The following is a 14,529-nucleotide window of genomic DNA, read 5'->3' as shown; positions in this document are numbered from 1 at the left end:
GGAGAATTGTGTGAGTGCATGTGGGGGCTGCTGGTTTGCGCGAGCCCGACATTGTTTACTGCTGTAAATTACTGTGGGGCGAGTCCTCAGCTTACAGTAGCTCCAACAGAGCCGCGGTGACGGCGCCGTACATCAGAGCGGAGCGCCCGGCACTGTGCTGATGGAGCGCCTGCTGCTGCTCCGCCACAGATTGGCCTAATATGTCGTGGCAAAGAATAGCGGTCTGATGAGGACTCAGACAAATGAACCAATCTCGTAGTTTTAATTAGACTAGAGAGAAAGCGGAGGAACGAAGATGCGCTGGCGCTTTGAAGGGGAAAACATCAGAGAATTAATCTTGGAATTGTCCTAATCAGTTCTTCATCAGCAGTGGAGATGGAGACGGTGTTAGAGCCATTTAAAGATAGTGTGAAATCAATTTCAGAAAAAAAATAATGACAGTTACTAAAACTAAAAGGGCAGGCAATAAAGGGAACACCTTTAAATACAAATGCACTGCATATCCATGTCACAGAAAAAATTTAACTGATGACATTATTCATAAATCTCCACCCTATCTCTAAGGCTCTGTATCGTGCATGTGTTCAATAAGTCAACTTGGCAGCCTCCCTAATTATTCTCAGGTTGAGATCACAAATAAAATATGCATGTGGGAAAACACTGCCTGACGAAACAACAAGGATCTTCCTGCGAACTATTATACGAACATTATCCAGTGCTGCTTTGTTTTTAAAACAATAATGGGTGACCGGTGATGAAGTATAATGGCTTAGCGGCGATTTGAGCATCACTTGGGCTTTGAGTCGTAAATCAAAAGAGCCTTTTGAAGCAGTGTTTATGTATAATGTCCTATTTAAACAGTGGAAATGGTGTGGAGGGCCTGGGGGATAAACATATGGGGCGCGTATGGTGAAATCAATACACCATTAGCTGATGTGGCTTTGAGTAGTAGGTAATAGCACAAAGGTACCGGGAACGCTCAATAAATCCTCACTATTTCTGTTGCTATGCAGATGTAGTCAACATCATCTCTGGCTGGGAGGCTAACAGTTCCTTTGATAGTTTGTTGTGGGTTATTACAAGCTGTAAAACAACAAGAATGACTATGCTTTTGCCTTCAGTGCAATTGTTTGACCCCCATTGACCAATTATAATCATTCGAAAGATATCTGTATGTAGGACAAGTGCATTAGTGTGGAGAAATGTGTGCAGAACTGGGGTGCGAGGAGAGTTCCACCACTCCAGAAGCAGTCAGCGCTAGTGTGTGCTTATCGTGACTACAATGTTATCTCGGGGGTCGACGTTTGATGTCAGGTTGAGGTTAGAGTTTATGATAAGAAAGTCCCTGGGGTCAGAATGGCTCTGGCAGCAGGGAACATAAATTCTGTGTGGCCTCTGTTGTAGTGGGGATGATGACAGTGTGTGACACGCACACTCGCACACACACACACACACACGTTCATGGCAATTTGGCTTCTCAATGTCACTGGAGGCTTCTCAGATGACCCGTTTCTATATGAGACAACCAACCAACGTGACATAAGGGGGGCATAAGAGAGACGTGGATGTGAGACAGAAAGACAGCGAGACAGAGAAAGACAACAATAGAGAGGTAACAAAGCAGGATGAAGAGGAGAAACTAAGTGAGTGGTGAATGATGAAGACAAACGGCAACAGAGAAGGTCAGAAAACATTACAATGCAAAGAGAAGAAACACGAAGCACGCATGATTGTGGATGCAGAATGGAGGGGTGGGGGTTGATTTGGGGCGCTGTGCAGTGCTGCTTGCCCTTTTCCAGACACTGCAGTCTGCCACGGTCCAGTGGTCATACACTGATATCACACGCGTGTCAACAACATGAATAAAGCAGATGTAATAAAGATTGGCCCCGCTGCCTCCCCTCCTTCTCTCTCTGCTGCTACTCTGGGGGGGAAGAGCAAGGACGGCAATGATGTTGTTCTTCTTCTTCTCTTACGATCTCTCCTCCTCCTTCTTTTGCTCTCAGATTTACTTTCTGTTTCTCCTCCTTCCACCCATCTACCCTTCATTCACCAAGTCCCCGGGGCATGGGGGAAGAGCTGTCCAAACTCCAGGCAGTGCAAAGGAGAAATGCGGGAGACAGACACGAGCTTGGGAACTGAAAGAGGGCTGCATGATTGTGTGTATGAGTCTCTGTGTGTGTTTGTCTATGCGTGAGGGGGTGGCGGGGGGAGTTCAACTGTCACATTTCAGCCTACTGGGCAACATGAAGCCAGATAAACAGAGGGATTATGCAGCTTCACATAGTGGGGAAAGCTACACTGGGAGGGATAAAACCAGAGGATAGAGACACAGAGGAGCAGATGGGACGTGAAAGCAGGACTGGGGAGAACCTCAGGGACAAGGTGTTGACTGCTGGGGTGTTTGAGTCTGTATGACAGGGCGGGGTGAACGAATGGAAGTGTGAGGAGATGGTTCATGTGTGTGTAGCTTCTGTGCAGGGCTAATGGTTCAGATAATAGAGAACATGTTATTCTTTCCAAGGTCCAAGGCATTGTAATGAATGATTGTCTCAGTGCCACCATCATTTGCAACTTTGAAATTGCAAGTCATGATGTCAACGGAATCCTTGATATCAGTTGATTTGCTTGCAGAGTCGAAGTAAGGTTGTGTTGGCCCTTTTGTGGGCATCCACATTCTCAGCAATGACCAATTGCAAACTTTGCAATCACATATAAAATGTAAAATATGAAAAGGAAAAGAGAGTTCAAAACGGAGGTGGCTACGGCCATGTTCCGACTGATGGAAGCAGTGTATGGAGAAGAGAAAAAGACAAAAGATTCCCTGGCAGAACATATTTGGAGTTTTTCCATTTACAAAAGTGAACATTAGTGAACTTGTGCTAATAAGTAGTGCAATATTATTTGATTGAAGTTGATTGTTGGCCAATGAAATTAAAGCAAATCTACGGAATGTTTCTTTTACGGTTTTTTGTTGGATAAACATCCTACTGCTACTGTTGACCTTACATACTGTATGTCAAGATACAGCGTAACATCTTTCCTGCCGGGATACAGTAAGTCTCCAGTTGAAAAATCCTGCCTCTTAGTATTAAGCATTTATAAAGCTTAAAAGACAAGAAATGATTAGAACATTTAAATTCCTGGATTGTATTTTATTATATCCCCACTACCTACAACTACTCCCCCTCTTCTTCAACACAATGCTATTTCAGTTTTAAACATGCCTTACTGCAATATGTGAAATGGTGTCCCATTAGATGAGTACCTCCATCTCCTTCATCCTGCATGAACATGGGATGATCTCAGGACCCGGACAAATGCCCTCGAGTGTAACTCTGAAATGCAATTCCTCCAACGTATCCCCTCTCCATTAACACATGCCTTTTTGTTTCCATGGCTGATTTATCCAGTCATTTTAGATCCAGCAGCTAGACAGTCGCTCAATCATCTCACTCTAAAACTAATCCTCTGTCCTCCCACCCCTGGACAGCATTACCCACAACTGATCTTCTGTCAGAGGAGAGGAGCTGGAGAGAAGTAAGAGCGCTTTCTTTCTGTGTTTATGTGTGGAAAAGATAGGGAGTTAATGCGAGTAAATAATTACATGTCTACTTACAATATGGGGGAGAATCTTTTAAGCCGTTACAGCAGAGTGAGCGTGTGTATTTATGTGCCAGGGAGCATCTCAGGGCAGGTTTCATTGTTTTAAGCCCAATCACTTGATGCCTGGAGCTACCAAGGAGTATTAGCTCGCTTCCTGGGGTTTTGCAGAAGGTCACATTTGAAGTATTCAATTATAAAGTTTGAATAATAGAAAGAAAACAATAGCTAAACCAGCAAATGGAAGTCACAAAGAAAGAACAAGTGCACTTGCAATATTTAGTGACTCAAGCAGGGCAAGTGGACAACTACTGATACACATCATCTGTAAAGTGTTTCAGTTGCAATTTTGGGCAATGTGTCGTATTAACCCAACTGTGTATATTTCCAAATACATGAAACTGAGCAGACCACAGGATTTAGTTTAGCCAGAATACATTAGTTGATGTCAAAAATACATTTACATTCAGATTCAAAATGAGTAAAACTAGTGTGCATGCTTTTTTTTTTTAAATTGGCAGTGATTCTTCTAAGAGCAAACTAGCCAAACATTTGAGTAATTGAATGAGAAGAACAGAGCTGCAACTGTGTACAGATAGGAATCTGCCTCCAGTGATTGAAGAGCTGGTTCACTAAACCATGATCAATGCCAATTACAGAGCCACACACACACACACACACACACACATTCATGTTCAAAGCCCCAACTGACTGGAATACTTTACCTGCTGCTATTAGATCTCTTGCATCATTGGGTATATTTAAACATGCATTGTTATCTCACTTCAACTGGTCTGTACTTGTTATTAACTGATATTGATGAAACTGATTTGCTCGAAAACGAGATGGTTTATCCCAATGAATAAAATGTCTACACACACACACACACACACTCTGCCCCTCCTCTCTTTCAGAAAGACAAGTGAAGGGGGAGGGGAGTGTCTGCCTTGTCTGTCTTACCTTGGACAGATCTCTGAAGTTGCTGGGCAGAGTGAGGTCAAGTTCCTCTGAGTCGTAGTTGGTGATCACCCAGGGGAAGACCGGGTACTGATTCAGGTCATTAAAGGTCCGACCTGGTGGAAGGGAAGTGACATATATTGAAACATATAACAAGGTATCGAGAACAGCACGTGCTTTAAAACAAATATGATGTGTGCGTGTTCTTGATTGGTTGTACTGTGTGACAATCTGCATAACATCAGATCAGCAGTGTCCTCACCAGAGATGGTGTTGAGGAAAATAAGGTAATCAAAGTTGGATATCTCGCGGCGTTGCCAGCGCTGGGTCATGCTGGATGCCTTGAAAAGTTGCTTTGGTGTGGCCAGAGAGATACGTCTATAGAGAGAAAGAGAGAAGAATAAATATAAAAACACTTGTAGCCTTCCAAATGTTTCTTGCCCTGGTGAGAGTGGACAATCAGTGTGCAAAGACAAAAATACATTCAGTCCACACATCAAAAGAACAGCAATTAGCAGACCAAGAAAATGCCTTGGGCTCATTAGACTTTTAAAATACAAATGTCATTATGTGAAAAATATATTGCGCTTACAGTCTTGCTAATTAAGAAGACAAATATGCAATACAAATGTTTAAATACACATATTCGAGTGCAAGTGCGCAGACACAGAGCCCAGGGCATGATGTATGCGGTAGGACAAAAACAAATGACCTGCAATCCAATTAAAACTAAGCGAAATGATGGAATTAATCATTGTCAGGGTGTGAAATTACAGTCATTAGGCCTCTCAAAGGTGAAAATACGACTTTCAAAATACGAACGCATTAAAAGACACACTATTCCTTATATTCTGTATATGTTTTTGTTCAAAGGTTCCCATATTTTCTTTTAAATCACATAACTAATAAAAACGAGAGAAGTGCTTTAAGTTGGCAAAAGGTTTTATCAGCATTAGGATTGGATCCAATTATGACCAACCATATTACATGCATAATGAAGTGTGGTTGTGTAATGATCGTCGTGGCACCCTGGACATTGAATAATGTGTGATGTACTGGCTGTGTGAGCTGGTGTGTGTGCACCGAGCGGCCCTGTACAGCTGCTCTAAGGTCAGAGAGGTAAGGTGTACCCTGGCCTGCAAACTAGCTTGATTAATGACCCTAACACAAACACACACACATTCTCTCACCCTAACACTGTGTGTGTGTTGTAAACAAACACTATCCTACATCCACCCTGACTCGTTACTGGATGCACTTCCTTACTCGGATGAATTACATATCCTTCCGTGTTCAGTGTTACAATTGCTAGGAGGAGCAAATGCGTTTGTTTTTTCAATATTGAGAAAACATTTCCCATAGATCCTACATCTTGCTGTCTCACACACGTAACCTCCCCAAACACTCACACATCCCACGAGACCACTGTCATATCTCAGATTAATGAAGATAAAAAATGTGCACTATGCAGTATCAAAACTGAAACAAATCCCTATGGAGGACAGAATAATATTTGACCCTGTCTTTGGATTTGAATGTTACTCTTCAGTCCAAAGAAAGCAACAGTTGCTATGTGTACTTGTATGCAAACTTTGAAGAACACTGGAAACACGTCATTTACCCTTCATGAGGTTTTTTGGTTTTTCCTTTATCAATGTCGAAAGGTGTTCGGACAGAGGTTGTTATAAACTGGGGTTAAACCTGACTTTACACTTGGATACCAGTGCTGGGATCACACATGCTGCTGATGTGGGCTTGGCGTCAGCACTGCCCGGACACAGAGCAGACATGATTTGAGGTTGGGGGGGTGTGTGTGTGTGTGTGTGTGCCCCGCAGGCTTACAAGCTACTCTTTGCTTCACACTGATGGAAATAAATAAATGAGCAAGACTGTGTTTGTGTGAAGCCAATTATGTACAGGGGCTGAGAAGAAAGAGTGGGAGGGGGAGGGATGGGCAAATAGCGACCAAACCTCTGTGTGTTGCAGCAAGAAAGAGAAGGAGAACATTCTGTTCTGATGATTACATTATAGATAATATGGAACAACATCTCGAGCATTTCTAAACTAATTTCACACTTACCTACACTGTCTTCCAATAACTAATATTCTGATTTGTACAGATGTGATGCTGTATGTGTTTAGAGATTAATTGTGTATTTGTGTGTAGCAATGCTTCTCACCTGGTCTGTGGAAGGCCAAAGTTCGTGCCCACCCCAACACGAGGAAGACTGTGGACCACCTTCTTGACTGTGGCCGCATCTGGGAAGTTGAACATGACTGCCGCTGGAGAGAGAAGAGAAATGTCTATTTATTATATCAAGGATTATCTAAAGTATTCGTTAAATTACATACAGTTCACCACAGTGATCCTAATGTATGTCCCCCGTAATATTACCCTGAGAAATGTGTATGTTTATCCATCAGGGTTACAATCAAAAGGTGCAAGAGTTACATAAATGTAATTATCAGGTGCTTTCTTACTTCTGTTGGCCATGAAGATTTCCAGAGAAGTATTCTGCAGTAGGTAGCGTCTGGAAAAGACGGCTCTGATCTCCGTGAACAGCCATTTTCCATGAAGACCTTCTGTATAGGATAAAATCTGAGAGACGGGACAGGAAGAGAGAGAACAAAATGAAGGATATTGAATTCAAAGGGGATAATGAAAAATGTGGAAAGGACGTTTAAGGCCAGAGAGGGACATAAGAAACCAGAGGTAAGGGAGGGAAGAAGAGCAGACAGGAGGCTAGTTGAGTTCATTTTTCACACGACGGCCTGAACAGCACGATTAATGTCTTATATTGATCAGCCTCAATGAAAAAGCGATCCCTTCAGCAAGAGAATGGGCGCTATTCAGCTGGAAGGAGTGAAGGAAATGTTTAGTTCACTAAAAGATAATCCATATTGCAGCATACAGGTGGAGGAAAAAAATGACATCTTATATAACAGAAATAGGAAACAAGAGCATATCGATTTGATGTATAATAATGGTACTGTGATGGGACAAAGATTAGGTTAATAGCCTTTTTTATGCTAAACATCTGATTAGATATTTTGTTAGCAAGCTCCAGATTAAAAATGCTTCAATGAGCTGACCTAATATGTCCCCTTGGAGATTGTGTTAGCTGTCAGAGTGACGTGTCCTGACGGCTGCCTCGGTGTCTGACAGACACAGATGCTTGGCCTTCCCCCTGCGATTCACACTCCTACTAAGCCGGCATTTAGATTTGCTTCCAACCTACTTAGCACTGCTTTGTTAACTACGCTTTGTTTCAACCTCTGCTTTTAGTTTCAACCTCTGCTTTTAGTTTCAAAGGCGTCAGCTGACGGGGGGTGTACAGGGAGATGGTAGAAAGGTAAAAGGGACACTAATGGTTGTCACAGCGTGGTGCAGAAGCTGCTTTATTAAACAAAAATATTCAAATGTGAGCTAGCATGCTCGGACTAGTGTTGAGGTAAAGCAGCTCATTAAAGGCAGGGACAGCAGAGGGACCAGCTGAGGCTTTGGCAGCCAGCTGAGGACAGCCTCTCCCTCGCGGTCTCCATGAGGAATAAGATCTGCTGCATCACAGACTCACTTCAAAGTCTCTGGAGTTCAATTAAATGTGGATTAGTGGCTGGCTGGGTGAAGCTGGCTGGGGCAGCAACCACCAGCCTGCTATCTTCTATAACAGGGACTCGGAATGACTTGACTAGTCACCATGAGCCTGGAGCCAACCCCATCACATAGATAGTGCTGCAATCAGAACAACATTTTCCAACATGATGGAACAGGTATTTCAGTGAAGTAAACTGCTTTGTGAGAATGTCAGATATTTATAAAAAAAAAAATGTTATCCACATTGTAAGTAAGTTTGACAAGCAAGTCACCTCAATCTCTTCACAGCCAACATTTAGTTACAGCCAGCTTAGCACAGAGAAAAGGCACATTTCCTAAAGGTTTTATAATGAAGGGACTCCATAGCAGGTTAATCATCATAACAGATAGCATCTTCTTAATCTCCAAAGTTACAGCGAGATAAGTCATATTTGAAAGAAGATATGAAATAAAAAAGAACTATAGATTTTCGACAAAATGCATAGTATAGAATATGTGTTATTTTCCACACAGGATTGTAATATTGGAACACTGCATTTTCCAACTCTATAATAGTCTATATAAACAGTCTCCCCTTTCAGTCTTGTTTAATTTTGCGGACAAACAGGCCAAGACACCCGATTGGTTTGCTCTACTGACTTAGATGATGGCTGTCAAATGATGTCAAGAACCCTACAGTAATCGCAGCAAGTCATCTCATTTATTTTTAAATCAGATTTTCTGCCTCCATCCGACCAAAAATGACATTCCTGTTTTCAGGTGTATGAGTGAGTGAATGTTTGGAGAGTAACCTTTGACCTCCAAAAGGGAGTGGTTGACTCATTTCCTCCCCAGGCGTACACTCAAAGACCTGCGAGAGATGTCACGAGGATGACAAGGTGATAAAGTTGCAGTCTCTGATTCCACAGATAGATATGACAGTAGCGGAGGCAGCCAGATATCATATTTGTCAGCGGACCGATGAATCTCCTGGAACGCTGTAAATAGCACTCTATGTTCCCAAGATCATTGTCCTTATCAGCGGCGCCCTTTCCCTTGCAGATGAAAAAGCTGAGTGGGTGACAAGAAGGGTGACAAACTATCCGCGCTGTAATGCTCTCGCCGCTCTGACCACGTCCGGACAAATTACAAGGTGTGGAGGTTATTGTCCGAGCTGGAGTTATGGCTGCACCAGCTTTCGTCTGTGATAAATAGTAATGGTGGAATTGGATCAGTCAAAGAGAGGAGAATGATACAGAAGCAGAAGAGGATGTTTCTAACGAATGCCAAAACCAGAGTGCGCAATCGCTTGAATGGCATTTACCTTTTATTATCTGAAGAAAAAAGGGCGGATCGGTTAAAAATGATAAAAAACAATTTGATTGAGGATAGAATATTCCATAAAAGGGTGCATGAAAAGAAGCTTTTACGTCAACATGATTGTTTGAGTATAAAGCGCAGTTGTATTGATGTTTCATTTCAAGTGGAACATTATCCATGGATTCAGGTCCGCTGTGTCCCGAGATCAATTTCAAAGCGTCACGCGAGAGGACACAGCCAAACAGAAAACAAAGGAATGAGTCTTGATTGCAATGCTTTCTCTCCCTCTCCATCTCTCCCTCCCTCCTCCTCCTCTTCTTTCAACCTGTTTGTGTGCGCCGGGCTGCTGCTCATTTCTGAAGCACTGTCGTTTGTCTTTGTCAGATGCCCAAAAGACTGCGGAATGAAGAGGGACACGTAGAAGAGGGGCCGGGTGACTGTGGCTGTGCTGTGTAACCACAACCACACACACACACTGCTGAATCTGGCAGTCTTTGCCAGTGAATCCTCTCCATCACCCTTTCCTTCGCACACCCAGTCTCTTTTACCAACCAGTGCCTCCTCAGAAACATGGGTAAAGTCAAGTGGAGGAACAGGGTGACAGATGACATTTAATTGAAACTGCAGTGAATTAGCGGAGAGTTAGGGGAGCAACAGACCCACTCTCAGCAGCTTGGTATAAGACAGATGAGGCTCTCAAGTACCTTCGCTGCTGCCAACATGCCGCTCGTGTGTGTTTTGGGGCTGATAAGACACTTGAGTTGTAGAGGACAGAAGCCACTGCCAAATATTAATAAAGGAAATCCTCATGTGTCATCAAATTTAGAAAAAATCCAATTTGAACACCAATAGTGTTTGTAAAAGAAATGCTTCAACCAACACATGTTTGATAAGTGGTATGTGCATATTTGCTCGTTGTGTTTAATGTGCTGTGCATCCTTGAAGGAAGATGAGCTGATTGAAGTTCAATTTGTTGCCTGTTATTAAGTATTTCCGCATGGCTGCCTCAGTTAAAGGATAATGGATGAGGGATTTATTATTACCTTTTGGTCAAATGAAGTGGTGTGGGAGATAAGGTGATGAAATTAATGAGCGGGAGGAAGAGCGGTGATCCATCAACATCAACAAATGGAGACGAAGGACAAGCTGTATTGGGAGAACTTGATAGAATAAACCTGTGGACTTATCGGCATGTACGGTTGCTTATTGCTTTTTATTTTCAAAAAGCCGTCTCATTCCACACTGCTCAACGGAATTACTGTCACTTGCACACAGTGGACTAAGGTTGCAGATTGCAAAGACAAAACCCCTCTTTTACTTATAAGAAAGTCACAAAGTAAACCATTGCATACAGTCACATCAGAGCCATGCCTATCGTGACTCTTCCTCCCTTGACTGACCGAAGAGTCAAGCCATCTACAATAACCATGTCATTGGATCGAGACGCTGACGGCACTTTTACTGCAGCAGCAAATGAGGAAGAAATCACAAGCTGACATTTAAGGGCTTTTTGAAACTCTCCCCTAGTGCATCCACAAACACATCACAATGTACAACTCCTTTCGTCTCACTATACATAACCCATATTCTTGTTTTCCTCCTCCCCCATTGCCTCAACACCCACCATGCTCTGTTCCACGCCGGTAAACGAGGCCTTGTCACCCCCCATCAGTAAATGAGTTCATCGGACTAACGAGCAAGCAAAGGGCCCCGACACACTAACAAGGGTCTGTTCTCTGCCTGTGCCTGTGGACCAATCAGGACCCTCATCACCGTTGACACAAAGCCTCCAAGAGCCCTCTGGAGCCAATTAAGATAGATTTTGCTTTTGAGATTGAGTGATAGCTAGGGGGAAAAAAGCGTACGAAGGACTTGGAGTATCCTACTGGAAAGAAGAACAGGAAGATGCATCAACATATAATCTTTGTCAAGATTTCTTGAACAGGGGTATTTAAATTTAAAGCGATTAAAGAAGGAGTATGGTTGGTGATGTGTCCTTTGGAGGCAGAGCTCACAAGCCACACAAGAGGGAAAATAACTCCCTCACCGTAAGAACCTGAAATCATATGACTCTTCGACAGTAAAGCCACATGACTCTACTTTCACACTCCAGCAGTTATCGTGTAGCCTTTGTGCTTCAGCAGGAGTATTATTTAACCAACTGGCATCCACACCATCTCCGTCTGGTCATGTGCTCCGTGACTGTTCAACTATGGGAGCAGTGACGCTTGGCAACATTGAAAAAAAAGGTATCAAAGTAATCAAGCTTGGCAAAGACCAATGAATCTACACTTGGGTTACCAAAACCCAAAATATGAGTTAAAGAAAACACAGTATTAGATGAGAAGAATAACACTCATTTAAATTATTGGGGTTTCCTCGTAACCGCGACAACAAAACTCCAGGGAAACAATTCTGCAACCACGACAAGTAAAAGCAAAATCTGTTTTTACACGTTGTTTTTGGTCTTGATACAACAACAAAATACGACATGTTTTTGAGGTGTTGTTAGGTTCACTATCTTTGAACAGAGCCAAGCTAGCTATTTCCTCGTTTCCAGACATCCGTTTGAACAGGCATAAGAGCGGTTTCACATCTATCGATCTAACTTTTGGCAAGAAATCCAATAAGCTAAATATCTAAAACCTCAAATTATCTTTTTTAACAGCAATAATACGCACTCAAAAATATTTGATCCACTATACCTATAATTTAGTATTTAGAGTATTGGATGCATTGCACGGTCAACAGGCTTCAGTATAAGTATAAGTATAGTCAAGACTATTTGTGTCCACCAATGATTGATAGGCACAATTGTTCTACCGTCATGTAACTGGTTCAAGATGTAATCACTGGTCACACATAAAAGGCCTATTTGCCTAGAGGGAAGTCAAACAAACTACAAGGTTCAAAAAAATAAACACAACTAAGAAGCTGCGCTGGAGTGTGAGAGAATTAAAGCAAAATAAACAGAACCAGCATGCAGCAAGTGTAGGTTATGAAGCCTAAAGGTTCAAAGCATTCAGTCCCAAACGTCATCCAGTAAGAGTGTGGGCTCCCTGAATGAAGAGTCCCCTTTGAAAGGATCTGTGGGGCCACTTAGTCTGAATTTAGCCTAATAAGGATTAAATCCCATTTTGGGCCTTTTCACTGTTTGCTAACAGGTTAGCCTTTTCTCCTTTTCCTCTTCTTGGCTGCTTAGCCTTTTTGAAGTGGGAACAAAAAAACGCTGCAGTGATCTCGGGGTTAATTGGTAGAGAAGTGAATACTTCAGTGCATTAACTCATTATACATTCAGCCTTTGGGCATAAGCTATAAGAAGGAAAGCAACAGAAGAGCCCCGACACATAATAAGATATTAAAGCAGTAATGCTCAACACTGTTGGTGGCAGTAGTAAGGATATACATAAACATGGAATTCATAAATAAAGAGTATGGCCAGTGATAATCTCAGTAAATAATACAATATATAAGCCTTTTCAACACAAACATCTTACACAGAGAAATTCCACAGAGATGGCAGACAAGGATGCCAAAGTATATCAAACTACTGCTTGTTTTTTTATATTCAAGATCCGTGCATCCTTTTTTAACCCCTCCCAGCTTAGATTGGGGCCACAAAGGGCACAGTTGGTGGCTCAAAGGTGATAGGTAACAAAGGAAGGATAAGGTCACATCAGTGAAGGGAAGAGAGGGCTTAAAAGGCAACAGACCTTCACAAATTGAGAAAATCCTTTATACCTAGCATCACGATGCACATTTATAACCTTTATCATTTCAATGTTCAATTTGGAAAGTGAAATATAGAAATACTATGGTAAACAGTGATTGTATAATTTGATTGAATAAAATACAACGAAAAAACTGCCATTTAATCCGGGATCAGTTTTGTGCTAGCAGCTACTTAAAAAAACCAATACTATAGCTGGGCACCTGTTGAGAGTTCACTGAAAGAGCTTCAATACGTTCCTTGGTTTGTCAGGCTCATCAGTAAACACTTGCACGACAGGACAAGGACAAGTAAAATAATGTTTATGCTTTTCACCGATATTCCGAAAATCAAGGAGACAGCTCAGAGCCACCACTGAAGCGCAGGAGGTGTTTCAGACTCAATGCTATTGGCCCTCCACTCCCCTTTAAGCTGCCATGGCAAACATCACACAGGTTAAGATCGCTGACCGGCTCCTATCGCATTCTCCCCGCTTTCCTTCAATCTCTCATTTTGCCATTTAGTGATGGATAGGCTTTTTTGGGGTTTGTGCGAGGCTTCGCTGAAGTAAATTCTTTTTTAATCCGCCTATTGTCACCAGCTTAAGTGGGTGTGGGGTGAAAAGTACACCCCTCTTGGGGAATTTGGGGTTGCTAGTCCAAAGCAAAAGAAGAGGGAGAGAATGGGACTTGTATAAAGGAACGGCTGCAGAGACTTTGGAGAATTCGAAGGTGACTCAATCGGAGCTACAATTCTATCAGCAACAAGCATTTTAAGTTACAACTGTAATACAGTGAACATCTGCAATACTCTGGAGGCAGATAGATCACGCTGCAATTAAAGTATAAATGAACTACACATTTCACTTAGCGGTGCTTAAGGTAGATATCTGTATACTATCTAAACCCTGTGTGGGTGTGGAGTAATTTCTCTTCTACTTTTCAGTACTATAAATACAACTGAATTGTTGTGCCTTAGGGCAGAAATAACAGGTTGTATAGGAAGAACAAGCTGTAAAAACAACTTTGACATCATATCATCTCATAAAGTTATTAAAAAAAAAACATGTAAGCAAAAGGTTTTTTGCTAATTCAGCAAACACGGAGCAACAATAGCATCTGGTCGGTGTTCCAATTTGGCCACCGAACAAATGTAAGTTCAATATTCACTTTCCTTGTAACAAATGCTTTGTTTTTCTGAATTCTTAAGGGAAATCTCTGGATCTCACACTTCATTCACCAGCTAGTTTCCTACTAGTCCGTCTGCAGTTTCAAGACAATGTTTTACTGTGAAAATACTTGCTAGCTGCATCTGGAAAGGAAGCTGATAAGAACGCAAGCTATAAGCAAACAGTTCGCAAAAAGCA

General features: G+C 42.1%; 1 protein-coding gene across 1 annotated transcript in view; it reads right to left on the bottom strand.

The window, feature by feature from the left end:
* The window catches only part of lrba (LPS-responsive vesicle trafficking, beach and anchor containing), a 185,724-nt gene that overhangs the window by 47,936 nt on the left and 123,259 nt on the right, over positions 1–14,529 (bottom strand). Inside the window, 4 exon segments of the mRNA XM_034086063.2 lie at positions 4,564–4,676; positions 4,823–4,938; positions 6,741–6,843; positions 7,042–7,159. Of these exon segments, the coding sequence (XP_033941954.1) occupies positions 4,564–4,676; positions 4,823–4,938; positions 6,741–6,843; positions 7,042–7,159 (450 nt within the window).

This window comes from Pseudochaenichthys georgianus, chromosome 1, assembly GCF_902827115.2.
Source record: "Pseudochaenichthys georgianus chromosome 1, fPseGeo1.2, whole genome shotgun sequence".
Classification (NCBI taxonomy): domain Eukaryota; kingdom Metazoa; phylum Chordata; class Actinopteri; order Perciformes; family Channichthyidae; genus Pseudochaenichthys; species Pseudochaenichthys georgianus.
Note: the sequence above shows the minus strand (reverse complement) of the source record. Positions and strands in the feature narration are given on the sequence as shown.